General features: G+C 40.3%; 2 protein-coding genes and 1 long non-coding RNA gene across 5 annotated transcripts; 1 reads left to right on the top strand and 2 right to left on the bottom strand.

Moving 5' to 3' along the window:
• Positions 1-1,497: 1,497 nt before the first annotated feature.
• Positions 1,498-20,040, bottom strand: LOC115588464 (immunoglobulin-like domain containing receptor 2). 3 transcript variants are annotated; one of them, XM_030429090.1, is made up of 10 exons: positions 19,916-20,040; positions 15,624-15,953; positions 14,343-14,462; positions 10,215-10,271; positions 8,581-8,727; positions 8,326-8,487; positions 7,939-8,052; positions 5,961-6,162; positions 4,117-4,774; positions 1,498-2,147 (listed from the first exon to the last, which is right to left on the bottom strand). In XM_030429090.1, the coding sequence occupies exons 1-10, from the start codon at positions 19,956-19,958 to the stop codon at positions 2,112-2,114; spliced, it is 1,869 nt and encodes a 622-aa protein (XP_030284950.1). In that variant the 5' UTR covers positions 19,959-20,040; the 3' UTR covers positions 1,498-2,111. The 3 variants fall into 3 exon arrangements, with proteins under 3 accessions (XP_030284950.1, XP_030284952.1, XP_030284951.1); XM_030429092.1 differs by lacking the exon at positions 7,939-8,052; XM_030429091.1 differs by lacking the exon at positions 10,215-10,271.
• On the top strand, positions 19,950-25,870 carry LOC115588466 (uncharacterized). Its single transcript, XR_003985360.1, has 3 exons — positions 19,950-20,083; positions 23,539-23,670; positions 25,695-25,870. It is a non-coding gene; the product is annotated as an uncharacterized LOC115588466 (long non-coding RNA).
• gpa33b (glycoprotein A33 (transmembrane), paralog b) lies at positions 20,360-26,297 on the bottom strand. Its single transcript, XM_030429093.1, has 7 exons — positions 26,155-26,297; positions 25,681-25,838; positions 24,498-24,711; positions 24,175-24,339; positions 23,936-24,052; positions 23,500-23,623; positions 20,360-23,371 (listed from the first exon to the last, which is right to left on the bottom strand). Exons 1-7 carry the CDS (start codon positions 26,204-26,206, stop codon positions 22,699-22,701), a joined length of 1,503 nt encoding a protein of 500 aa, XP_030284953.1. The 5' UTR covers positions 26,207-26,297; the 3' UTR covers positions 20,360-22,698.
• Positions 26,298-27,201: the final 904 nt, after the last annotated feature.

The raw sequence follows: 27,201 nt of genomic DNA, 5'->3' as shown, positions 1-27,201 counted from the left end.
TTCAAACACACACAAAATGACTTCAAAGAGACACTAAATGACAAAAACAACGAGACACACAATTACTTTAAAAAGAAACAAAATGACTACAAAGAGACACAAGACGACCAAAAAGAGACACAAAACAACTACAGAGACACAAAAAGACAGAGGAGACACCAAAATGACCAATAAAAGACAAAAAAAGACCAAAAAGAGACACAAAACAAGTACCAAGACAGACAAAATGACTTCAGAAGAGACACAAAATGAATTAAAAAAGAGACACAAAATGACTACAAGGAATCTTGTATCTCAAAAGAGTTTGACAAAGAAAGAGACGACAAAGAAAAGCAAAATCATGACAAAGGTATAACAATAAATAACACAAGATGTGTAGTAATGTTATCACGATGTCCGATTTAGCCCATTTTCACCATAAAATACTTTGTATAAACATTTTAAAGCTGCACACATGCTTTACATGTAGACGTGCGCCGACTTTGTGTACTTCTGCCAATGAAATAAAGCTCTAGTGTTTATTCAGTTGTGTACATTTGATAAGCTGTGATAAAAAAAAAAACAGGCTTTATCCAAGGTACTCACATGTTATCACACATATCCTCAAACACAATACACACTCTTTTTGTCTGTGTTTAGATTTGTTTTACTTTTTTTCTTTTATTTATTTAAGAATTGTCTTTTGGTTTATTGGAGTCTGCTACATTATGTAATACAGAGTTTATAAGATCAGATGTAATGAATGGTAGAACTCGACCTGCGACACACACTCAGGTTTTATCAGGTCTACATGAATCTTTTCGGTCACATGCTGAATATAACCTGATGAAGACGTAATGTCCAAATCGTAGCTGCACTCAAATGAATTATTATTTATTAGGGCATCCATTCAGTGTGTGGAGCCCTTTTTGTCTTGTTTTTTTAAATATCCTTTCTGTTTTTACCAAAGCACCTGATGTTATATTGGTGGGTGTAAACTCCATTTCAAGCTATTTTGTGAAATGTTCTTTCACATGTGCAGGTGTTGCGTTTGAAACTTGACTTTGACAATCCAAATATCAGGTGTTGAAAGTGCGCCTTGTTCGCTTCTGTATAAATCTGTTGTGTCTTACTTCCACCTCAAAATATCGTTATTATGTTTCATGTAGAGCTGTAACAATGTGTCAGTTCATAAGCAATTAATTGCAATATTATCATCCCATCAGAAGAATTGGCAAACATTTTCTATTAATACCTTCTTATTTGATGATTTGATGCTTTTGTTTTTTCTTTTTTTTTCTTTTTTTTTTTTTCAGTGAACAGAATATCTTTGGGTTTAGAGTGCTGGGCATTTGAAGATGTCACTTTGAACATTTCTAACTATTCTCTGACAATTTATAGAGCAAATGATAAATTGATTCATTGAGAAGATTTTGCTGGATTAACTGATAATAAAGCAATACCAAGCATCTTTCCTAACTATGTAAGCCCCCCTTCTGCAGAATTAAATTACATTAATGACAGTGAAGACTTAAGAGTTTTCTTTATTTAAAAAGTATTTATACAGTGCAATTAAAAAAACAAAACAAATTCAAGGTACAGTACTTACATACAGTACAATATCAACATGAGACAACATACAAATACAAAGTGAACCTGAGTGGCAGTGAATTGATTGAATATGACGTTTGTAGGAAAATATATAGGACTGCGGTGTCCTGCTGAGTATTACAAAAGGCCATTCTGAATTGGCAGATAATAATAATAATAATAATAATAATATCTTGGCACTGGTGTAAGTTAATCCTGTCACTCATATCATCAAACTCAACAAGTAAAAACTGACGCACACACCTCATACGTAACATCTGTAGACTAGAATTCATGCACATGAGTGAAAAACATCCTGTACTAACAGAAACGACAGCACGTGCTTCTTTATGCACAGCGTTTTCCATCCACTACTGCTGTTTTTTTTTGTTTTTTTTTTGTTTTTTTTTGTCGGTGCAGTTATTTCAGTGAGATGACTTCATGTGGCTGATGGCAGAACAGTAAGCCTCTCCTGCGTGGCAACAGGACGGTTTAGGTGGACAGATTGGCAGTGCTGTGCGGGTCGAGGCTGGCAAACCTTGTCACACTATGAGAGAGTCCCTGCTCAGTGCAGTGCTCTGTTAAAGAAATACACCAAGAGGCCACATGTTAGAGATTCATGCTCATGCAAGGTTAGTCCAGCCTCTGAGTGTTATTACGACTCACAGAAATCAAGAAGCTCAACATGTGTTAGTAGTTGTGACTGTGATACTGATTGCAGTGAGAAAATGACATTTAGTGAGCCGGTTAGTGAGCGTTTGTAACACTGTGATGGTTGTTAGCATGGGCAGGTTATACAGCACATATCTGAGTTAAATCATAAATGTGATTTGTAGCTGCTTTTACCTAGATACAATCATATCAGAGCTATATTATAATGCCTCAGTGTTAAGACCATAAATCATGTATGTACATTGCACAAAAGACAGTAAACTTATGTACATAATACTGTAAAACATTTTGTCAAAACAGAGCTAATGTTATTCTATTTTATTCTCATTGTCAATAAATACCATGAAATATCTAAATCAATAACATCTCTCATGACTTTCAGACTCCCTGAGCCTATTTGTTCCTACTTAAGATGTACATCATCAAAAAAACATGTCAGAAATATGTAGTTTGTATTTTTTAAAGTCATTTTTGTGTCATTTACATTCAGCTGGGGATGTAACAATTACCTCATCAGTGTCTTAAACCTTTAAAGACGTATTTCACCGCTGGAAAGATGACCCATGCAGGAAACTGAGCTGTCGCTGCAGTAGAAAGACACATTTTCTACATTGGTGCCACATGATCAGAGAAAACAGAGGGAAACAGCTGTAACTGTTCCTTTTGCTCAAGAGGCAGAAAAACCTTCAACGACCAAAATACAGTGGGCCGCACCGGACCCTTACACACTGCTGGGCAGCGCTTGGTTTTTGCTCGTTGTGCGTACTGAAACAGGGAACAGTAAGGCGGCCGGCTGGTAACAAACAACATGGTATTACATCAAAAACAATACATTACTTTCTGAACATTTAGGAGAGGAACAGACTGTGGTTCAATTTGATCAGCGCTGCCTTGTTTTACATCTCGATCAGAGGTTTTTCAGCCTCCATTTTCACAGTAGAGAAACAATCTGACGACCACTTCTGGTTCATAATCTTTCTCTACCGCAGCTACATTTCAGGCAGCGGACCACTGTATGCGTTTGGCATCATTTGGTGGTCCGTTGCCGGCGATAGAGTGTCTGGGTGCAGGCAAAATAGAGAGAATTTTAACATGGTTCAATACCAACAACATTGCGGTGATATGAAGCTGGTTGAAAATGGTCAAACTATCGTCACGATATCTCAATGTTTTTTTAAAGAAATGCTCAGTTATCTCACAACAGCAGTAAACAGGAATAAACAGAAGTCAGCAGTGAATTCATTGGGCACTACATTCAGCCGTGGATTAATACATATTTGGTTGGTTTGTGCAGAGGTCCTGACTCTCTATAAGTCAGAGTATTTTCTACCACTCGGCAATAGAAAGATGTGAATCAGCAAAAAAAATTAAAAATCCAACAGTAATCATCTCACGGTTATTATTTGCTATTTTGGGGTAATAACCTTGAACTTGTTCATTTCCTGTCATATTCCAAATAACATAATAACTTTTAAGCGGGTCCGGGGGTAACCAGTATGTCAGCACCACTTTTCAGCATTCACTAGTACTCGAAATCAGTGAAACACCAGGAGTTTCTGAGAGGTTTTATTAGAGTTTCTTTTTAGTTTCTTTTTTTGCCCTCTCCCTTTCTCTCTGTCATTATCTAACTTGGTGTACTTTTATTTTGGGAGCATAAATCAAGTGATGTGTTTATGGGTTCTTAATGAAGTTTTATAGCACAGAGGATTAAGCTACATCAGGCTACATAGATGACACTTTTCATGGTATTTGTCGACAATAAGAACAATACAGAATACAGCCAGACTCATCCTGTAACTACTCACAGGATTTAGATGCTCTTTCCTGAAGAGCTGAAGAGGAAGGAAGTCCATGTTCCTGCTACAAGTAACTCACCAGGTTTCTGTTTCTCTCTCTCTCCTCTCTGCCCCCCTGCAGTGTGTAGGACGCCCCCTGGTGGGGCCGGGTGTGACAGAAAGGCCTCGGGGCTGGTTCAGTGGTCCTGTATCGCTCTGACCTGGGAGGTTCTGCAGTGCGGTACCTGTTCACAGTCGGCTCAGCCCTGCGGTACCGCTCGGCCTCCCACTCAGAGTACGGTGGTAAAGGGTCTTCCTCTTCTGGACGGTCGCTAGGAGACCGGCTGTAGTAACTATTGCTGCCCTTTCCTCTGGAGCTGCCCTTAGAGGGAGTGTCACTGTCTTCGTCCGGCCTACCAGCACCTCCTCCCCGCCTCGCTTTGCTTTCCAGCACACTGCTGAGGTAGGCATCGTCGTATGCGTTGCTTTGGGGTGGTCGGGCAGGTCGGTCACTGTCCCACGTGTCCCTTCTCTTCTGTGGTAAAGGTGAGGGGCTGCGGCGATTCCATCCATCATCCTCAGCTCTGTAGAAACGTCTGGGAGGGCTGTAATCCCGCTCGTAGACCCGCTCTGGAGGCTCGGGCCGACGTCCTCTGGAGTCGTAAGACCGGGCAAAATCCTCCAGCTCGTCCAGGGAGCCTGTGCGCCCTCTTCTGCTCAACGTCTTCCTCTGTAGGTGCTCTGAGCGACAGTTCCACCTGAAGTAAAGAAGAGCACACAATTTAGCACACAGTGACATGGAGTTCATGCAATAACAATAATTATAATACATTTAACAAAAGCACTTTCACACATGAACAAACCAGCTAACTTCTGGATTTTTTTCTTCAGTGTCACAGGTGATGAAGTGTTGGAAAAATGACACTCAGGTAGACATGCAAATGTTTGCCCCTTTTCCAGCACAATGCTGTCACACAAATTGAAGTTAAGGATGCTGGTGTGTAAATAGTTTTTTCATCTGTCTTCACTCTTGCAGCGCTCAAATGTCACTCAGTCAGAGTTGGGTTTGAAAGAGAGACTGAAGTAAAAGATGAAAAAATGACCACTGTTACATTGTCACTGGTCTCCATGCTGCTCTCTACTGTTCCCTGTTTTCCAGTGCGTTTGTGAGGTTGAATGTGAGAACCCAGAAAAAAATAACAAATAACAGAAAGGCAAATATTTCTACTGGCAAAGAGAAATCGGCTCGAAAAAACAGCATATATGCCAAAATTCTGATGTAAAATGGTATCATGGAGCTTGTTGTGTCAGCAAAAATAATACTGAAACTTAATACATCACTCTTCTGAGTGAAGAGAGATTTTGAATTCAATTTATTGTGGAACAGGGAGGTGGAGGTGTTGAAAGACGGGAGTGATGTGGTCATAGGAGCTGGAGTGAGTGAGTAGATAAACAGTAAAGTCCTGAACTTGTCAATTCTTGATGGTGATGTCACGATACATGTGTGTTTCTCAAAAAGTTAATCAATAATGTAAAGTAGAAATGTTCTAACAATCCTCTCCTCTGGAAAGATCCACTTAAAGAACAAAGGCATCCTGACCAGAGAATTAAGCCTCACTTCCTATGTGTGTGTTTGTCTATGTGTGTGTGTGTTTTAATCCAAGCTTCTCTGTCCTTTGTTTTGGTAGCTGGGCAGGCCATGTGTGCATATCCGTGCGCGCGAGCTACATGTTATGAGCTGCTAAAGAGCTCCAGCTTCACTTTTCTTCTCCTTGACACACAAGTAACTTCATATGTATGTAACTTTACAGGCTATGGGGCACCACAGTTAATTTGCTGTTACCAATATTATGATTTTTCTGTGACTGTTGCATCACTAGATGTCACTGAAAGTCGTATATAGCAACTTTAACACATAAGCACCAGATGACACTGTAACTGTACCGTCTGTCCAGCTCATCATCTGACTGGTTGCCTCTGTCCCGTCTGAGCCTTCGACTGCGTGTGGGCGGAGCTGCTCTCAGCACCGACTGGTCGTCGAGGTCGGCGATGGGTGGAAGCGCCTTCATCTGGACCGTCTGATAGGTGTGTCTGAAGTCTGTAGTTCCTCCATCATGAAGAGAGCTCAGCTCTGACAGGCTGCTGGCTGTAGGGACACATCAGTTTACACTCATTTACTATTCTCACTTTGAATTGAACCAGAAAACATTTTTCAGGTTTTTTTTTTGTAACTTCCAACTGTAGGACACAACTATGACAATACTAGATGTGGTCTGCTAGAGGGGCTGTGAAGGTGTTTGAGTAAGAGCATCACCTACTTTCTGGATTGAGGTGACAGAGGCTATATAATCATGACCACCGACAGATCATAGCTGACAGCCAATTACTGAGGGAAGCGTCTTGTTTCATTTCAAACTCAATTTAAAGGAGTCTAGAGATATTATTTTTACCCCTCTATGTCAACAAATGCCATAAAAGGCCAAAATCTGATTATTTCTAACACTATTGCTAACACACTGTTTGTTTCCAAAGAGCCTGAAACGTCCTATTCCCCTGAGCCATAGACCTTAACTGATGTTCAAAAAACACATCAATGAGCCATGAGCCACAGTTTTGCACCGCGTTACATGTTCCTTAATTTCAATAAACAAGGAAACAGTAGTTCATTCTGAGTGAATCCTCCACACACCATTCTTGTAAATACTCTCCAAACCACCACATTTGTATTAATCCACCACAGAAAATAGTCCCCAACAAATACACAATGTGTTCCTGTTTGAGTAATATTCACTAAAATGTACAGTGCACAGCTGCTTCAGAAAATCTTTTTTTTTTTTTTTATGAAACCTTTTTTGGTAAAATTTGTTATCTTCTGTATTTGTGATCTTCTCTAGGAACCAGTAAGCTTGCCCACAGGCTGGAGAGATCAGAAAGGACGACTAATGATTTGTTGTATTCATGGACTTTGTTGACAGTAACAAATATGCTCAGTATCATCCTTGTCAATCACTGTGTACTAGACGAAGCACTTCCTTCTGATGAAGTGACTCACTGTAGCAGCTGCTCTAAATCAGTGCTCATAACCACAATAAAATGCAGGCAACAAACCGACCACAAACTGTCACTGGTGCAATAAAACAAACAAAAAAAAACTGTTTAATATGAGGGATTTTTGGCTATTTTGCTTCCACAAAATGTTTTATTTCAGACTCGGTAGTTGCCAGTTTGTGAAACCCCCCCCCCCCCGAAAAAATGGTGTTTTACAGTATGTGCCCAACTCACTAGCGTTAGCAATGTTGCTAGCTAGCAATGTTAGCTTGTTCAACAAACTGGCAACCACTTGAGGGGGCAGATGGTCCGAACAACAGCTGTGTGGTAACATGAATGCAATGTCAGGGGGAGATGAGATGCCACATTTAGTGGCTGGATGTTATCAAAAACACCTTTAATTTAAGCATATGAACATAATTATCTGAAATCCTGCAATACAAACAACAATTGTCTTCATGTGATTAACCTTTTGCTAAAGTTTCACAGTGATGTGTATTAAGTAAAACATTTTTTTTTACCCTTTTCATCACATTGTAATGTGTAATGTGTTAATATATAATATATAATATATATATATATATATGTATATATATATATATATTTATATATATATATATATATATAATATATATATAAATAAATAAAAAATAAGAGCACTCTCTCAAAATGAGTTTTTTCTCACACTTCCAACCAGAAATTCAAACCCCTTTTTGAACACAGTTTCAAACAGTTAGATGTTACGACATAAAAGTTAGGGTTAGACGGACACTAGCACTGGTTAATTTACACAAACCATGCACATTAAAGAGACACACACTTGGTCACACAGCCACACAGATGACAGAAACTGGCCCAGTCTGTGCAGGCTTACATTTGAGTGCAGCCATCTTGGCAGAGGGAAACTGAGCCAGCTCCTTCTCTATGTAGTACAGAACTTTCATTGAGTCCTGGTCTGGACTGGCTTTCACTCGATAACCACTGCGCACTGTGGATGTGGACACACACACACACAAACGTATAGTATGTACACACGGGGACATTAACCATGCAAGGACACACACATAAAGACATAATGCACGTCTTACAAAGCAAAAACAACCAGACTTAAGTATGTTAAGATTACATTTAAACATGCATCTGTCATTTCTTCACTGTAGGTTAGAGACAGACTCTGAAGAGGATGATGGATGATGGATGAAATGAGGGTTAGTCCGGTCAGACAGGCTGTTAGAGCTCTCTACTATCTCTGCACACTCACCTCCAGCCAGGTTATTCTCCACTGAGGGGATAGAGATGATCTTTGGCTCCATGTTGGATGAAGGGGCCACAGAAACCACAGTAGGAACACTGGGAATGTAGTATGGATACACAGGAATCTGAGGAGGTGGTCCATTCTTTGCCATCTTCCCTGCCTCGTATACTGAGCAGGAGAACAACACAACGATCAACCTTCCATACGGAGTGATCAGTGTTTTTTACTGATGATGAACATGGAACTTAATTCAATACTGACGGTGTCGTGGACAGCAGCAGGTGTCAGGGCAGCAGCAGCAGCGGACGTAGCAGCAGCAGGAGTGAGGACAACACTGGCACCAACAGATCCCCAACAGTAACAGGAACAAGACGCTGCCCAGGACTACAGATCCCACAAACACCCACTCTGGAATATAGACACACTTACACATGTTATTGTGTTAGGTGTGGTTTCAGTTCAAGGTGTGACGTTTTTTTACTACAGTGGGAAAACATTTTATAATCACAGAACCAATAAATATCACAAAAACACACAGACACAACTTGTTGGTCATGTAAAACAACTAAATGACCGATACAGATTACGGTGCAGATTTCCATTTCTTCTTCTTTTTACTTCCACTCCACTAGATTCAACTTAAATTACTAGGTTAATATGCCGATTCCGATTAAACATTAAACATACATGTAGTATAAAGCAGATTCATGTGGGAAAATCAATATAAAACCAAACAAACACATAAAGATACACCAAAAAAGTTAGAATTCTCTGTCCAAGCTCCTATCAAATGTCACAGGTTAGATTTAGAAAATATGAAGATACTGCACGACAACCGTAAAAGTCTTCTAAAGTGAGACTTTATTTTCGGCGACTGGAGTAATTATCACCCAAATATTTCACGGTAAACATCGTAACAGTTTACAGACCGATTTCCTGGTTCAACTTTGACTAGCTGTAGACATTTTTGGTGGTGAAGATCAGTGATTCTCAAACTGTTTCCCTTCAAGGACCCCTAAACTGACCCAAACTAAACCTCAGAAGCGGGGCTCAGGTTTTGTCCCAGGATCCCCCAAGACTTTTTCTTTCAGATAGTATATTTCAAAAAGTATAAGAAAGACATGGCCAAATTCACTAATTGTGTCAGTTATAGATGTAATTACAGAATTAATTTTTCCCCTTTTCGCCTTTTCCCCTTATTCCCCCCAGAACCATCCAGACCCAACTCTGAGAATCACTGGTTTAGATAATCTGTCTTAACTGATCATCTGGCCACTTGTATCTCTTGCCCTGTTGGACACCGTTATCTAAGTGTTCAGTGATCACAATTTTGTAATAACATAAAGGAAAGATGTTAAAAACAACAAAGACCATCTTGTGATTAAACCAAACATTTTTAAAACCATGCTGCTGTCTACTCTAAACGCTGATCCAGAGAGCAGAGAGCAATAAAAAAAGAAACTTCAGACAAACGCTAGTGAGATCTGAGTGACTCTTATCCATCATCGCATCTCCAAAGCATCCAGACGCTAATGACAAACTTCCTCAGGGTGTGCCGAGAAGCAAGATCTACTTTAAGTCAACACATATCCCCCTCTGGAGTTCAAATCATGAGAGGATGTAAAGGATGTAAAACAACTGAGAGTCTGTGATTCCTTTCTTATGTATCTTCAATAACTGACTGTGTCTAGTTTCAGGTTGGGTTAGACACTCTTTCTGTACATTTTTCGTCATTATGTGAAAGTTCCGTGTCAACACGGACTCGGGAATAAACAGTATTTTTGTTAGTCAGAGAGAGTTTTGATTGGTCAGCGGGAATCGAACATCAGGAGGCATTAGGAAGAAGCTAGAAGACGGCAGGCAGTGAGAAAGAAGTTGCAAGTGAGTAGCCGTACCTGGCATAATCTCCACATCAAACTCAGGTAGGAGATCGTCCTGCTGACCTGTCCTGCCTGCAGAGAAGAGGGAGAGCACAGGTGAAGGCCGGCAGAGAAAGCAGGAAGCAAGAGTCAAAAGGTCAGGCAAATAAGGAGATTTGGCAGAGTGGATTATTGATGGTCATGCATCAAAATCGGCAAACTTACAATAACAAAGCATTAATGTCCTGATTCATGTCGAAATAAGTGATTTGCCATTCTAGCGGTGGCGAATTTGAAGTTCGGTGGAGCGGCTCCAGTCGTCGCCATCTTGGCAGTGCCTGACTCCACCTAACTTCGGTCTAATCCAAAAATGGGAGCGTGGTTGAACTAAGGTGGACCTAATAAAGCCTGGTTGTCGACAGCTAGTAGCTAGGTGTCACTTAAAGCACCCACGCCCTTAACTATGCATCACCAAAAATGTTTTTTGTACCAGGCTGTAAACATATTTATTTCTGCTACAAATTTGATCATTTTAATGTGGTGGTCTGTGGGGATTGACTTGCTTTTGGAGACGGCCTCATGTGGCCATTTAAGGAGCACCAGATTATTAGTTAATGCGTTTTGTCCTCATTGTATAGTTTTTTTAGCCCTGGCAGGTTAAATCTTGTTTATAACCAAATACCTGTGAAACTAATGGCATTGTGTTGAGCGCATTAGCACATATTAGCATTCTAACATACTATACTAAAACGGCGAACACAGTAAATATTATACTATACTTGCCAACTTTGAGAGCTCAAAAATAAGGAGGATTTTGAAAAAGCACAGCAGGGGGTCTGACTTTTATTCGGCAGTCTGGTGACTTTTAAAGATGGAAAAAACTAAATATTACATTTACTGCACCAGGATTTTCATGTTTGATACTAATACTAACCCTCCGCTCTAAGTTGAGCTTCAGTTTTCATTTAGACATTTTTTGCCACTTTGTCTTAGAGAGTCTTTACACATGCCACTGTGTTTATCAGCCCTCTATGTTGATTTACCTCAGTGCGAACCCTGTGATTGACAGAAAAACAGAAGCAGTACATTTTTTTTAAATAAGTGCCTCTTTGTTATAAATCGGGAGAAATACAGGTGAAATTGTGACCCCAGGAGGAAACAGGGAGTTGGTAATTACAACTGGCAGTCTACCTGGAAAATTGGGAAGAATGGCAAATATGACTGTACCTGCTAAACATCAGCACGGTAACATATCATATGTCAGTGCCGCCAGCATAACTGTACTGTTTTTATCACATGAATCACATTGAAAATATGATGCCGCAGAGTTTCTCAGAACTGACTTCAAATATGCCGACCTATTAACATAAATCATGTAAGTCAGAGTTCGGGGTTCGACGTGCACTTTACTTTGGAGCTAATTTTAGCAGGAGGTCAGCAGTACCATATTTCTGTAATGAGCTAGACACTACTCATGTGCCTCTCTGCTGGCGTCAGAACTGTACCCTAATGAACGCGCATGCCACTGTACACAAATGCTACATGTATACAGACACACAGACGCACACACAGAAAGAGACTGTGTGTGAGGACAAAGAGGGGGTTTGGAAAATTGGGGCACGTCATGATTCTGGGACACGAGTTTACTGTGAGAGCTCATCGAAAAAAAAGGGGTCACAGAGGTGTATGGGTGTGAAACAGTGTCTCTTTTGTGCTTTATATACAAAATAAGCAGGTCAGAAGACGGGAAATTTAACTACAGAACTACAAAAATACAGAAAACTAAAAGGACTGCAACAGGTGTGCTGAGGCTGAGACACAACTGCAGGTGTTCATGTTGTCAGTGTGTGTTTATCACGACTGTAATTACAGTAAGGAACAGTCCCTGTCTGAACTTTCTGTGTGCAGTGATAGACTAAACACCTACTGGCTCCAGAGTGCTGAGTAGACTGTTACTACGGAGGGATGAGAAAACAGCGTCCTGTAGCCTTCCCACCTGATTAAAAATAAGTAATGTTGGCTCCCTGACCTGGCACACTCATCTGACATACCATGAAGCTCAGTAACGCTGAGTAACCTGAGAGAGCCAGGGAGCTATGCAGCCCTGAGCGGGAGGCAGGCAGAGAAGGATGCAGAGAGCCATGGAGGAGTGCATGAGGAGATTTTGCAAGACAAAAAAGGGCGAGCGAAGGGAGTAAACGTCAGGGAGGAATTAGTAAGAGTGAAAAATTCAACAAGCGATTAGGGAGATGGTGAAAGACGAAACATTGACACATGTTCTTTTTTTGTTCTGGGAAGTAGCGTGTTGACTCTTCTGAGGGTTCGATGAGAAGACATACTCCACTGCCATTGGCTGTAGGCCAAATTTGGAACTGCACTGAGGCAACAACTGGTTAGCTTAGCTTAGCTTAGCTTAGCATAAAGGCAGGAAGAAGGGCAAAACAGCTAGGTAACACACTATATTTCATGAGTTTTATTCTTAAAGAACCTCAAGTTAAAAACGATATATGGTGAGTTTTTGTGGTTAAACAAACAAGATGCTAATACATGTTAAGCAGTGATCTTAAGAGGTGCACGTAAGCTAATTGTGTTACTTTTGGACAATACCATGCTAGCTGTTTCCACCTTTTATTTCTGAGCTAAGTTAAATCATACGAAATCAAAAGTGTGGAATGTTAACAGCTGAAACAAACACGATGTACCACATTAACTAAGCTAACTGGCTGCTATCAGTAGCTTGATATTGGACTGGCAGGTATTAGAGTGGTACCAATCTTGTCACCTAATTTTTTGCAAGAATTTACTTTTGGAAAATACACACAACCTGTTTCCAACCTTTACTGCAACGTTAAGCTAATTCATACAAAATGCTAGTTTTTTCCAGTCGCAATTGTTCAGCTAAGGTAACCGGCTGCTATAAGTAGCTTGATATAGTAAGAGAATGGTATCAATCTTCTCGGCACAAATTTACTAAAATGTCAAACTTTTCTGTTGGTTCATAAAATTGTGAGTGCAGAGATCTTAAATCTGTGTTAGGCGCCACCTGGTTTTACACACTCTCTAATTCCAACTTCTTTAAAGCGACTTTGCTAAGTTAAAAAGAGATTCTGGCACCAAAACCTGGTGTAGTCTTGTTATTCCCACTCGTTTAATCCCCCTCCGTCTCTCCCCAGAGCTGATTATAATCAGATTAGTGCTCAGTGGAGGAGGGTTGCATGAATGAGCAGATGTCAATAGTACAGGCACATACGGGTAAGGCAAACTTAAAGGTAGGCAACCAATTTGCAAAACATTCAGATCACATTGTTGTGAGGGTGAAGCTCGCCTTTCTACGTCCTTCTCTTCATGTCTACACCAGCAGCGACCCTTCACATCCTCCAGTGTCCTCTCAAACAAAGCTGGCTGCCATTCTAACAGTTTAAGGAGTGTTTTTGGCAACAGTCTCCACAGTTTCTCACTGAATGGACTCGCTACTTCCAAGTTTCATTAACAGAAGATGGTGAATCTCTGACCTTTGGCACTGAATTTTTAGCTGTTGAAAGTAGTGTGGAGGAGAGTTGTACAATCATTAATCAGTAATAAATACACAAGCTGCTGTACGGATGAAGATACAGATTTTGAAGCATTACCAACCTAACATCAAAACTAAAGTCATACTTTACTAACAAAAGTAAAGATTCTTCGGGTTCAGTATCTTGCTCAAGGACACTTTGACCTGCAGCGGGGGGGAGCCGGGGATTCGAACCAGCGACCAGCAAGGAGAAGTATAAAGTAGTAGAAAGTGAAATACTCAAGTACAGTAGTAGGCTACCAGTACCTCAACATTACACTCATGTAACGTACTTGAGTCAATGTACTTAGTTACATTCCACCAACTGACTTATGATGTGAAATACAGTTCAGCCAAATCCATGTCAGCCCTGTGAAGTAAGCGGTTGGCTAAATTGTGTGAAGAGGCAAACGCCATGCAGCCGTCTCCATGGAAACGGTTGTACAGACACGGGGGAATGCAGAGCAACAAAGAGACTATTTCTAAAACCTTTATGAACATTCAGAAATCAACTTCACTGAGCTTAATATGTGACCAAACCATGCACTCGTGTCATGATCAGACTCAAAGGGTGAGTCTTTACAGTGATCACTCTGATTAAAATGTGGTCATACCGAGCACCAGTAACTCCAGCTGGCCCTCGTTCTTCCCCTCCAGGTCATCGGCAATGACGACTTTGCAGAAGTACACTCCACTGTCGCCCCACTGCAGCTCCCCGATACGCAGGTCTGCCTCTGCACAGAGACAGGAAACAAGGTTAGATGTGCTGCTGGAGGTGAGAAGGCAAATGACCAGGACAACAAGGGAGATCAAACTGACCATAATGACTCGGGTCCTGACAATCTGAATAGATGTGGTGCAGGTGTGTAGTTATGTAGGAACACTAGGGTTAGGTTTTGTTTGAATATTTTCAGTGCAAGCGCTGAATCAAAACCTGAATTTTAATAACAATACCAAAACTGATAGTGTGGTAAGTGTTAACATGTTTTTCTACTTTTGTTTTTTTTGTTTAAAGGTCCAGTTTCTACGATTTAGCTATATACATTCGTGAGGATGCCGACTGCAAAGCATAAAATACCCCCTCTCCTCAACCTGCCCTGCAGTGGCAGCTAAAAACACATAAGGCCCTCTCTGAGGCCAGTGTTTGGTTTGTATGTTGTGGGTTACTGTAGAAACATGGTGGTGGAGCATGTCTGACTGTATGGAAGAGGACACGCTCCCTTGGCAAATAGAAAAAGGCTCTTTCTTAGGTGACAAACACACAGTGGTTCTCAGTTTCAGGTGATAATACCCTAATGACAAAATTACTTTAAATAATGTTGATGAAGGTTCTCAGTCATAGTGTTCATGTGGAAAACAAGAAAAATGCTATTAAATTACCAACTATGTGATAACCAGGATAGATTAATGTGTCATGTCAGTGAACCTTTATTGTAAAGTAAGTAAGTCTCACTTCCAAGTCGAAAAATACTGATGCTTTGAGTTGGTGGTTGCCCTGACTCCCCAACCCAAAGAGTGGTCTTTGACGACCCGGGAATTATAACAGCAATCAACCATTTCACTCCAGAATCTCTTATTGCAGCTTTGAATGACGTCAGCAGGACTTTGTTTGACGTGATACGTCCCACTGACACATCTGGATAGAAGACGGGTGTTTTTCTATGATAAGGCTCAAGGTTTTAACAAGGAGTCGTACATGAATAGGAGTGAGAGCCGGGGGTTGTGATCGTGTGTGTTTGTAGCGTCGACTCCATTGTGGGACAAAGACAAAAGAGGTTTATTTGGAGAACAGGAAACACAGAGCACAGTCAGCTCTGATTCCTGAGTGCAAACAGCTGCAGAAACTCTCTCCAGACTTCAAGTTTTTTATAGAAAGGATAAAAATGATGGCTTACTATTTACGATGGCGATGTCCCTGCCTTTGTAGTGCTCAGCCAGCGTCATCGCTTTTCCCTGCGCCGAGGCAACGATCCGGACTGTGCGGCTGCTGTCGGAGCACTCCAGGTGGGAAGAGGTGCCCAGCTCAGAGGCCTGGATGGCCAGAGTCTCGGGCACGGTGAAGGACTCTCGCGTGCGGTCCTGACAGTAGGACTTGTACCACCACTGCACCACCGGGTTCACGGTGGATGACGTCTGGTACTGACACGGGAGGACCACGGACTGGAAGAGCATTGCAAACCGCTGCTTCTCTCGTACTGTGACGTGCACGCCATCGCACACACACACTGACACAGAAAAAGAAAGAGAGCTGGAATAAGTAAAAATTCAAATGTACTATTTTAAAACAATGGGCGCATTCTGGTATATTGACCTTTTTGTCTGACCCCTGAACACATGTTTTGACTGTTCAGACAGTCATGCAAATGTTGCTCAATGATAAAATTGTATGTAGCAAACTTCAAACGCAGCATAGATGCAGCAGTGAGAAATACCTGTGTGCATGACCATTAGAGAGGGAAGACAGAGTATAGAGCTGCAACACTTATTTGACTTCTCATCCATATCTAAGTTATTTTGATTTATCATCTGTTAAAACTAAAGTGGAAATAAATACTAAAATATATTACAATTTCCTTCAGCCTAAGGTGAAGTCTTCAAGTTGCATTGTCTGTCCAATCAACAGTCCAAAACCCAAATATGTTTGGTTTACAGGGATATAAAACTTAGAATAGCTCCAGAAGATTCCAAGATTCCAAACTGGTCTTATAACATATTATTTAGACCCTTTTAAAGCCAAAATCTTCACTTTAGCTGCCAAGCTAAAAGTGTTAGCATGCACCCCAACTGCAATCGGTGCACACATTGACTGCGAGCTGAGGGTTTAACTATCACCTTTTAAACCAATTTGGGATCTTGGAGTTTCCAGAGACTTGGATTATGCCAGATGAGCTGTATGGATCCATTTTATGCTTCTTTTTTTTTACATTCTAAAGAGTCTAAAAGTCTAAAAATCTATTTCCGTTGTTTAGGAGAATGTCCTGTGAAGGTCCAGAGATGTTTTGTGGATTACAATCTTTATTTTTGGGTGAACTAATGCAATACATCCTACCTTAACGAGAGTATAATATTCAGGTTTTCTGAAACTGTTGAAGAAAAGCGACAATTCAATGTCTTTTAGGAGAATGTAGTTTGTGGTGCTACTGAATTCTGTACCAAGAGCACTTTCCAGTAAAGCTGATTTATCTGCTGATTATTTTCTTAATAAATGCATACATAGTCTGGTTTATAAAATGTCAGGAAGAAGAGAAAAATGCTCATTAATAAAGTCTTGAAATGTCTTTTATGGTCCTGCAGACCAAAAGCCGTAACTGTTTAAAGACAGGAAAAGGATGCAGTTGGCATCTGGATCATAGGACAGCTGTGCTTCTTCTTTATCTGCCTGGCTGACTCATGAGTGACTACACCTGGGAGATGGTTTGCATCATATGCAAGCAAGAGCAAAGACAGGAACAGAGATTAGTTGTGTGGAGGGGGTTCCTCTGTTGCTCATGATACCGGGGTCAGGAAGGTTAAATTCCACTGTGTATGTGTGTGGGGGGAGCTGGGGAGGCCTGTGGAGAGGCAGGGGGTTGTCATCACAGAGGGAAGGGATGGAGAGCTCAGACACTCGTGGGTACTGTTCTTTCTGCTGGTCATATTAGGTCTAGGTGGGGCAGGAACTCGCTCTAAACATTTCCCAGAAGACAGGAAATCAAAACAAAAGCAAGTCCACCAGCCTGCCTTTCCTTAGGACTGTTTATGGTATTTAACTAAAATGGACGTTTTAGTCCAGCTTGTTTCCAGGCCAATGTTACAACTGTACCTTAACGTTATACCAAATCAATTTCAAAAAAACTAAAAGGAACTTTTAACTGGTTGTGAAACAGCATCAATTTAATACTGACGCCTCACTTTGACCTACATAAGGAACGACAACATCAGCAAGAAACTCTGGCTCTTTTAATGCCTGTCACTAGGTCAGATCCTGACTCATCCAGGTTGGATAAGTAATACAATTGCTACTTACTATATCCCAGAGGGCTGTGGAGAAATCCTTGTACTTGCTTTAATTAACTGATCAAGGGTTTAGTATAATGTAATGTAATGCAGGAAAACAGTCCAAACATCTTCAGATGTCACATTTTGTTCTAATTACAGTCCAAATATTAAAGCCTTTCAGTTTCAGTAATATAAAACCAATATAAAGTAACATAAGCTCACATTTGAGATGCTGGAACCACAGGATGTTTTTCATTTTTGAATGAATAAATAACTAAAACCAATGTTTACTGTTATTTCTCTGTCGAATCGATGAGTCATTTCAGCTCATGTTCCTAATTAACGTGCTAATGACTTATTTTAACGACACACTGCGTCATGTCAGATTACCATCATCAGGTTTCCTGTTCCCCTAATTTGAAATTACACTTTATCTTCACATGTCTCTGTACAGTGATGGAGGCGACGGAGCCAAATAACTTTTACAGGATAAGAGAAGAAGAGGAGGGGTGACCTAGCTGCAAAATTCCTCCCACGAAACAGCTCTGCTCTTCCCTTTGTTTCTTTTTTTCATGGACCAGTCCATTGTTAGGTCTGACACTGGCGCTGACCCCCCCTCCCCGTCCCACTTGAGGAGCCGAGAGGGGGAGGAGGTCACAGACTCCCAGCCAATGGGGAGTATCTGGCCTCCTCCAGCTGGGTGCGAACAGACCAATTGACTGAGAGAGATTTAAACCAAACCGTTAGCCTGTGAATACCGTCAGTCTGAGGTGAGAGGAGGTTCGGATAAACAAACCCACAAACTGCTGGATGCATGATCAAACAGCCTCAAAGTGACTGCTAACTATTGTTTATGTGGCGTTACACCAGGTGTGACTCACTGTAGGTTAATGAACAGGTTACAGAGGCAGCAGACAGTCTCCTCCTCCTCCACCTGCACACACACTCATTTTAAGATTAGACTAACGTTTAACAACACTGTGTGGTGACTGATGTGTTCCAGGTCAGAGCTCTGCTGCTGGACGCTGCTGCGTGTTTCCTGAACACAGACTTTTCCTCTCCGAAGCTGTCACATTTCCTGCCTTTACTGCGGCGCGCATTCCTTCACATTGACTCATTAGCCCAACAATAAAAAACAATGATAAGACTGAATCTAGCCGCCACGTCCGATAAATGATTTCAATGCATTTTCACAGAAACACCTCTGATAAGTGAAGTGAGTATTTTGTCCAGGAATGCTTAGCGAACACATATTCTTTCTCAGGTACATGTTCCCTAAATGCAGCTTTAAAGGTATAAATTATAGGATAGGGCTGCAATTAATGTTTACTTTAATTTTGATAGATCTGCTGATTCTTGATTAATAGATTTGTCTATAAAATGACAGAAAAAAGGAATAAATGCTGGTTGTAATCTCCTAAAGGCCAACAACACGCATTTAAATAACTTGCTTGATATGATCGGCAGCCTTAACTTTTCAATACGCGATTGTAAAATACAAAGAAAATCACTGAATTTCATTTGAAAACCTGAAACCAGAAGTGTTTAGACATTTTTGGCTAAAGAAAACAAAACAAACAAACCCTAAAAAAAAACCCTACTAAAACTTCAAATATGGTTGCAGATTAATTTTCTGTCCATCAGCTGATTGATAAATCGACTTATAGGCTATCTGCCGCTGTACATTGGCATACTGCACCTTTAAAGTACAGCTCCACCATTAAACTTTGTACTTTAAAATGTACAATAACGCTTTTATAATAAACTGTAAAAGTAACACAATACAGACAGACCTGTAACAGCAGAGCTATAAGCCTCTAATGAATATTATCACCATATCTGAGTAAATTAAGTACAATATAAAGTAAAATCAACACAATATTGAACTCATGTCGCTACAAAATCCAGAGGGTTTAATAGGGTTGCTCTACACACCCCATGATGTGTTATTAGTTCGTTAAAACCGAGGCAAAAATGTGTTAAAATGGCGCATCCTTCCCTCTTTATTCACCCCAATGAGATATAAAACACAAAGAAGCTGTTTATCTTGTGTTATAAGGAGTCTGTGCAGGTCTGTCTGACGCCGCTGTGCCTGCTGGGATAAGCAGTATTAAGTTTATATAGGATCAACCTGTTGCGCTGCTGTTGTCGTAAAGATTACTCATTTGTAATAAAGAATACGTGTTTTAGTGAAGGCGATACAACTTACCTGTCGCTCCCAGTAATATAGCCAGCCGGTAAAAGTTCATCATACAGTCCGTTTTCAGGTTTAAGTGCAGTTTATCCGCATGTTGGTGATTCTCGGTGTCCGCTAACTGCTGCTGAAGCTAACAGGACTCAGGCTGCGACTAACGGGACCGTACCACTTCACTCAGAGGTGAGTCCGACACGAAACACGGCTCGGAAACAACCACAACTCCTCTCGTTAATCTCGCTAAAATACAAGTGAGTGAAGTTGTTTCTTTAGTTTATTTCGAAGGGTTATTTTTCAATCTTCCGCAGCGGGTGTGGCAGTAGTGGTTACCGGGTAGAGTGGTGAGGTCTGCCCGGTGTAAAGGTGGAGGGAGAGGGGGGGCAGCTCCGAGATAAAACCAGGTCAGACTTGGCTGTGAGCGTTTTTTTTTAGGAATTTCACTGCACACAAACGGCAACATTTTACCGATTTTCACTCTGTTTGATTTTATTCCATATAAATGCATTCTTACATCCATGATTTATTACTGACAAGCAGCCTATAAACAAGAAGATGCACACAAACACAAACATGTTACAAATGCATCCGTTTCCGTACAGATTCAATTCAGTAGGCTGTAAACAAATCAGACACAAGCAAAAGCATAGCAGTGCAATAACATATGCAAAAAATGTTTTTACTAAAAAAAAAATGCAATAACCTGTTCAACTCATGGGTTGAAATACGTTTTAAAGTATAAGTAAATCTAGCTCAGATGCAGCTGAGGCAGTTTATTACCTTTAATCACAAAATACAGGTTTAACAGAGACATACGATCAAAGATAATATACACATTTTATATGATGGAGCGACAAAAGAAAAGCACCATTTATGCCTGGAACAATACCTGAATTACTAATATATATATATATATATATATATATATATATATATATATATATATATATATATATATACATCCCAATACCTGAATTACTGCATTAGAAAGATGGACTGAATACTTGAGCTATACATGCTCATTGATATTCTGGTTTCAACCAGTTTGACTACTGCTCCTTCTCAACTGTAGAGATAGCCTCTACATGCTGTATCACTTATGGCACAGTTGATATGATTAATTAATATGTTTTTCAACTATTGATATACATTTTAATTAAAGTCTGTCGGCACCCACACTGAGATATTCAAGCATAAAAAACTCCCTGGCACATTAATTGAGTTCCTGATTGGTAGACATTTAAAAATCTCCCATCAGAGCTCGAACATGCAGACTGATGGGCCGTATTTATCCACAGAACAGCATTGTACATTTAAGATGTGGTAGAAGTGCTTCAATTTGTTTTATACTATGACTACAGAAAATAATTCCTCCTGGTTGGCTGACAGGTGTCAATTATGGATCCATGGATATCTCAAACAGCAAGAACAAGAAGTAATCATCAAGTAATCATAGCAACAACACAGCAGTAGCTTCACTCTGTTGCTGTTTACTCTCAGACTAACTTGAAATGGGTTAAAGTGACTACGAACAAACTGAAAATGTCCACCCAGACTCCAGCTTTCCTTCAGTTGGAGACCGCATTATATGCAATAATGCACTCACTGTTGACAATTCCTCAGTAAAGAAAGACACTATTAGCTGTCCTAAAAGTCGCTAGAAGTTGCTACCCACGCGGAGGGCTGAACATCTCCTGCTCTGACTGCAGCTGGGAGGGACTGCTGCAGTCAGAGCAGGAGATGTTCAGCCTGTGGGTGTTTTGGGTTGGGGCAGGTTGCCCAGGGCAGTGCTCGCTGAGAAGTGTAAGAACGGTACGTGCTTTTACGTCAGAGTTTCAACCATCTCCAATAACACCAGAAGAAGTCGCTAGATTTGTCGCTAGTCACTTTTTTGAAAAAGAGTCGCTAGAAGGGTCTAAAACTAGCTAAATATAGCGACAAAGTTACAAAGTTGGCAACACTGAATGCACTCTGAGATGTTAAAATGAAAATGCCCCTCTGCTTTGTGTCATGGTATTCTTTATCACCTTACTCATATCAGGACACTACTTCAGTTGAACCCATCCTGCTCTTGGAGGTGGGCGGAGTGGATGTCAGTTTAAACAAGCACCCAAATGCATCACATACATGATGTTACTGAAGTTATAAGTCCTGTAGGTATTTTAACCTAAACCACATAGTTTTCCTAAACCTAACTAAGTAGTTTTTGTGCCTAATCCTAATCAAACGCAGGTGATGCAGGTCTGGTACGTGTGTCGCTGGTACACTGCAGTGGTCATGTTGTTTTGGGAACGGTGTCATATTCCATTTTGGAAGTCACTGGCTAACCAATTGTTTAGTTATGTGGATATACTGGAAACGACCAGCATTGATTATCGCATTGATACACTGATCACCATGTTTAGTTGTTTTGTGTGTGGCCAAAATAAATCCAGTTAGCTCAGCTACAGTACCTGGCAACTACACTGGCAAGAAGATATTCACAAGCCTATACTGTGAATTCCCAAATAGTTCCTTTTATTTTCCTCAGTAGAAGAGAGCAGGCCTGTATCTAATCTCATTTTATCTAATCTAATCTCTGATGTCTCCAGTTCTCCATGCTACAATATAAATATTTCCATTTGCATGAGAATTAATTGCATTTGCAAGAATTCCCAAATTCATTTTGCTGTGTCTCTTCATAATTTGACCAGACACTAAGCCAATCTGTAAATCCAGTGAAATATTTTTAATCAGGTCATCAGAAAACAAAAATATATATTTTCAGGGAATTCAAAGAACATTCAGTAACACAAAGTGATTCAGTCTCTATATCGATCATCTGCATAGTCAAGGCGATCCCGACTGCTACGATAACTATCGCCATGGTCATCAAGACGATCTCGACTGCCACCATAACGAACGCGCTGCTCATCAAGGCGATCACGACTGCCACGAGCACGATCACGTTGATCATCAAGGCGATCACGACTGCCACTGTAATGATCCCGATCATCAAGGCGATCGCGACTGCCCCCATAACGATCCCGATCATCGAGGCGATCACGACTGCCCCCGTAACGATCCCGATCATCGAGGCGATCACGGCTGCCCCTGTAACGATCCCGATCATCGAGGCGATCACGGCTGCCCCTATAATGATCCCGATCATTGAGGCGATCTCGACTGCCACTAGAACGATCACGCTGATCGTCAAGCCTATCACGACTTCCTTGGTAATGATCACGTTGGTCACCCTGGTAACGTTGAGAGTCAATATCACTGCCCTTACCATCATGCCTGTCTTTACCACTAATATAACTGTTTTGATCATCGTCAATATGTCCGGCCTTTCCTACATTGTAATTGTTTTGAGGAACAATATCTTGGTCGAAATACTCAGTAAGCTCTTTTGTTTTGTTGTTTGACTTGTCATCCTTGTACGGTTCTCCAGTTTCAGGGACATCTCTGATATAAGACACTTCTTCAGGGGAGCTAACAGACAAACAGAAAAAACATGTACATAAGACAGAGAAAATAGCGAGGCTGGCTGGTCGGATGAATTAGTGATAGCACTACTTAAATACGTAATTGAAGTCTGTGGTTTACAGTGGCATACATACCCTTCAGGATTCTCGTCCTTTTTGCCCTTTCTGCAACAGCAACAAAAGATGATAACCCCCAGAGCCACAACACCTGCAAGGATTCCTCCAAGTATTGCTGCAGTGGAGCCAATGTTCATGCTGCCTGGAGAGAAAAGAGGATAGACAAAGGTTTTTAACGTTTCACTAAGGGTAGGGCTTAGATCCTCTTTTTGGCCAGTGTTTGAAGCTTAATAAGCCACTTTTTCTTCTACAAATTACACTCAAGTGCTATGTATTTGTTTGTGGTTTAGCCTATAAAAAAACATACATGGACAAGTTATACGGGTGGTTATGATTACGAATTTAATATTTTATTTTTTCAAACTGTAAGTTTCAAGACAAAATGTCAAATAAACCATATTAACTTGGCAGCCATTTTGAGGGGTAACCGGGTAAATCATGTTAAGATACTTACTTGGAATCACAGATAAGGTGAGGTTGCAACTGGCAGAACCAATTTGATTTGTTGATGTGCAGATGAAGAAGCCAGATGTTTCTCTTGAAATATTGAAGAGAGACAGAGCTCCATCCTCTGAAACGTAATGCCAAAAATTAGGCTAAACAATGACAAGATCACAGGCCATTTTGTCATTCTAAACACTGAAGAGGGGACATAAACTTCCCAGCAGCCTGACGTCAGGTTGAAATGCATACTTTCAGTTGTCTTAGGTGGAAAAGTTCTGGGAATGTTTTCGACACTGTAGCTCTTCCATTCAGTCACAGGTGTTGGGGATCCCTCCTCAGACTTGCAGGTGAGGGTGATGTCGTGAAAATACTCTGCAGTTCCCTGAATTTTGCAGATCGGTGGAGAGGGAGGGACTGGAAGAAAGTAAAGAATATTATCTTTAAAAAGATATTACAAAAGAACTGCAAAACAAATGTAATGTTATTTATCCAGCTCCACTGTGACGACGTATAAATACACAAATTCAGAATCGACAGATACTTAAACAGACTTGTCAGTGATTAAGTCTCACCCAGAACCAAAAGGGAAGTGGTGGCAGAGGTTGTTCCCTCATCATCACCGGGGATCATAACGCTGCATTGGAAACGGCGGCTGTCCTGTATGGTCACCTTTGTTAAGCGAAGTGTGCTCACTTTTCTATCGAGGTCAACCTCCAGAGTAGCTCGGCCTTCATAGGCAGGTGCAATGTCAATTACCTTGTTTAAATAGTAGGTGGCAACGGCTTTCTAGAGAAATAAAAACATATTTTATGGAGATGTGATAATATAACCAATACTATGCTACAGGTCAGCATGACATCACAAAATGTCTGGGATAAATGGTATTAGATATCAAACAGTAGAAAAAATTCCAAAATGTTCAATATTACCTAAATAAAGACACTATGAAATACAAAATCATACGAATAAATATATACAAATGAACCAAGATTTCTTTCAATAATTAAATAAATTATTGAAATGCAATTCATGGCAGGTTTTTATAGAAATTGTGAAATTGATTTGAAGCTTAATCAAAGAAAATAATGCCAAATAACTAAGATTATTAAACTGTACTTTGCATGCTTATGGTTGCCGCAATACTTTTTTGATCATAGCTATTAAATTACACAAGTAATTTGTGAAAAACCCTCATGAATGAAAACTATAACATATACTCTGATTCATACCGATACTGTGGATTATGTGCAAGAGGAAATCTTGACTTGACTTATTCATCATCCATAGGACAAAGGTCAAAACGGCTTCAGAAGGGAGGACCTTGTCTGCATTAAACTGGAACCAATTAAGTATCACTTTCAGGTACAAATACAGGACATCCTTCTTATAGAAAATTATTTACTACAGCAAACCATTGCCCATTTTACGATGTGACAATATCACATTCTTGATATGAATATGGTCTATATTATTACACAGTAAAATCACTGATACTCCAGCAATTCAGTTTGCTGCCAACATAGAGTTGAGGGACTTCCAAGAGATTAAAAACATTGAGCGCTGCAAATATGCTGGATCCTACAACTCCCATAATGCAGCGCAAAGGCAGCTCTTTTGTTCCGCCCTCCCTCTCCCACAAACACTCACGCCTTTCACACTCCACACCCCCAGTGTCATTTTCTAACCACAATAAGTAGATGTATTATTTATGTATTTATTATTATTTAAGAAGATGTTAATTAATTAACCTCTCACCATTTTTTCATCAGTATAAGCTTCCCATGTGAGGACCATAATGTCGGAGATGGGTCTGGCTGGGGTGAAGGAGCAGGTCATGGCAATATCTTCACCCCTTGCAACCTCATATTCCTGCTGTGGAATAGAAACCTGCAAACTCCTGCAGCAAGGGAGCACTGAAATAAAAAGAAATCTGTCAAATCTCTAATTTTTTGGGGTGTTACAAAATTATTGACATCTACTATGTTGGTATTGAGGGAGAGAGAAAGATTTTAATGGTTTAATATAACCAGCTTGTACCTTTAATTATACTACAGAATGTTTCTTTCAAGACAAGCTGAATAAATGATTCCTAAACATGTCTCTCATGAGTAAAACATAACCCTGTTTCCGTGTGAGTAGCAAGAAGTTGGATTAATTATTAACCCAGGTGATAATGACATAAAGGTGTGTCCTTAAAGAAAAGAGAGAAAATACAAGCATAAACCCTACCTGTAAGGATCAGAAATAACTTTCGCCATCCAAGCAGCTTCTTTGTCGCCATCGCTTAATGGGGTTAAAATTGTCCAGCGGTTAAAAAATCTAAAATTTTGGCTTCTAGTCCAAGAGCAAGAACCCGCCTAACCTTCACGGGGAACTCCCAGGTATGGAGAAGTTTGACTCTTCCAGGTAATAAGTCAACAGCTATAGGTCACATGTCACCAGAGGGCCAATCATGGATCTGTTTTTCTTTTGATTAAACTTTATGATTATAGATTAATGCTTATGAAGGGCTACTATACAACAAAAATGGCTTGAATAAGTATAAGATACACAAATTTTGAGGCCCATAGAGGCCTTTATTAGCTTAATAGATAGATACATTTTCAGATTTTTCAGTAGAGAATTGTATTCATTTTGACCTCTATTCAAAGTTTTATGGTGGGGTCAGGTGTTGCACTCAGTTTGACCTGCAGGCTGCAGTATTGCACTGACAATGATGCTGTACATGTTCAATACTTGTAGATTATCACCAATCTGTCGATCTATAAATGTAACTGAACAGATAAATGGACTGAGCTGGTTCTAAGAGGTGAAACACAGAGAGTGTGAACTGGATCTGGACCTCTAACTGATGACAAGGTTTTAAAAGACATGAAGTGTATCAGTAACCAGATAGTCATTGAGTGGTTTAGGCGGCATGAGGTTGCAGATTGAGGTTCACTCTGTACAAGGATGTAATCCTGTGTGGGCCAACAAGTAAGCTTTGTTAAAGCATTCAGTCTTTGTTAAAGCATTCAGTCTGTCATAGGGTTTATCTATGACAAGAACCAAGATCTTAAGTTATCAAAAACAAAGTTAATTATTTATCCACACGGCTAATAATACAATGTGTTTTTACCAGTGATAGTGGAAATATTCAGTTTATCAGTTAAGAATGTAAAATTAACAATATAAAGGTGACAAGATTAATTATTGTCTTGTTTTATAAACACAAGGGTTTAATAAAAAAAAATGTAGTCCTTTATGTTACATTTACTAGTGCAGTGCCTGTAAGAA

Source organism: Sparus aurata, chromosome 9 (genome assembly GCF_900880675.1).
Source record: "Sparus aurata chromosome 9, fSpaAur1.1, whole genome shotgun sequence".
NCBI lineage: Eukaryota > Metazoa > Chordata > Actinopteri > Spariformes > Sparidae > Sparus > Sparus aurata.
This window is presented reverse-complemented; position numbering and strand designations above follow the sequence as displayed.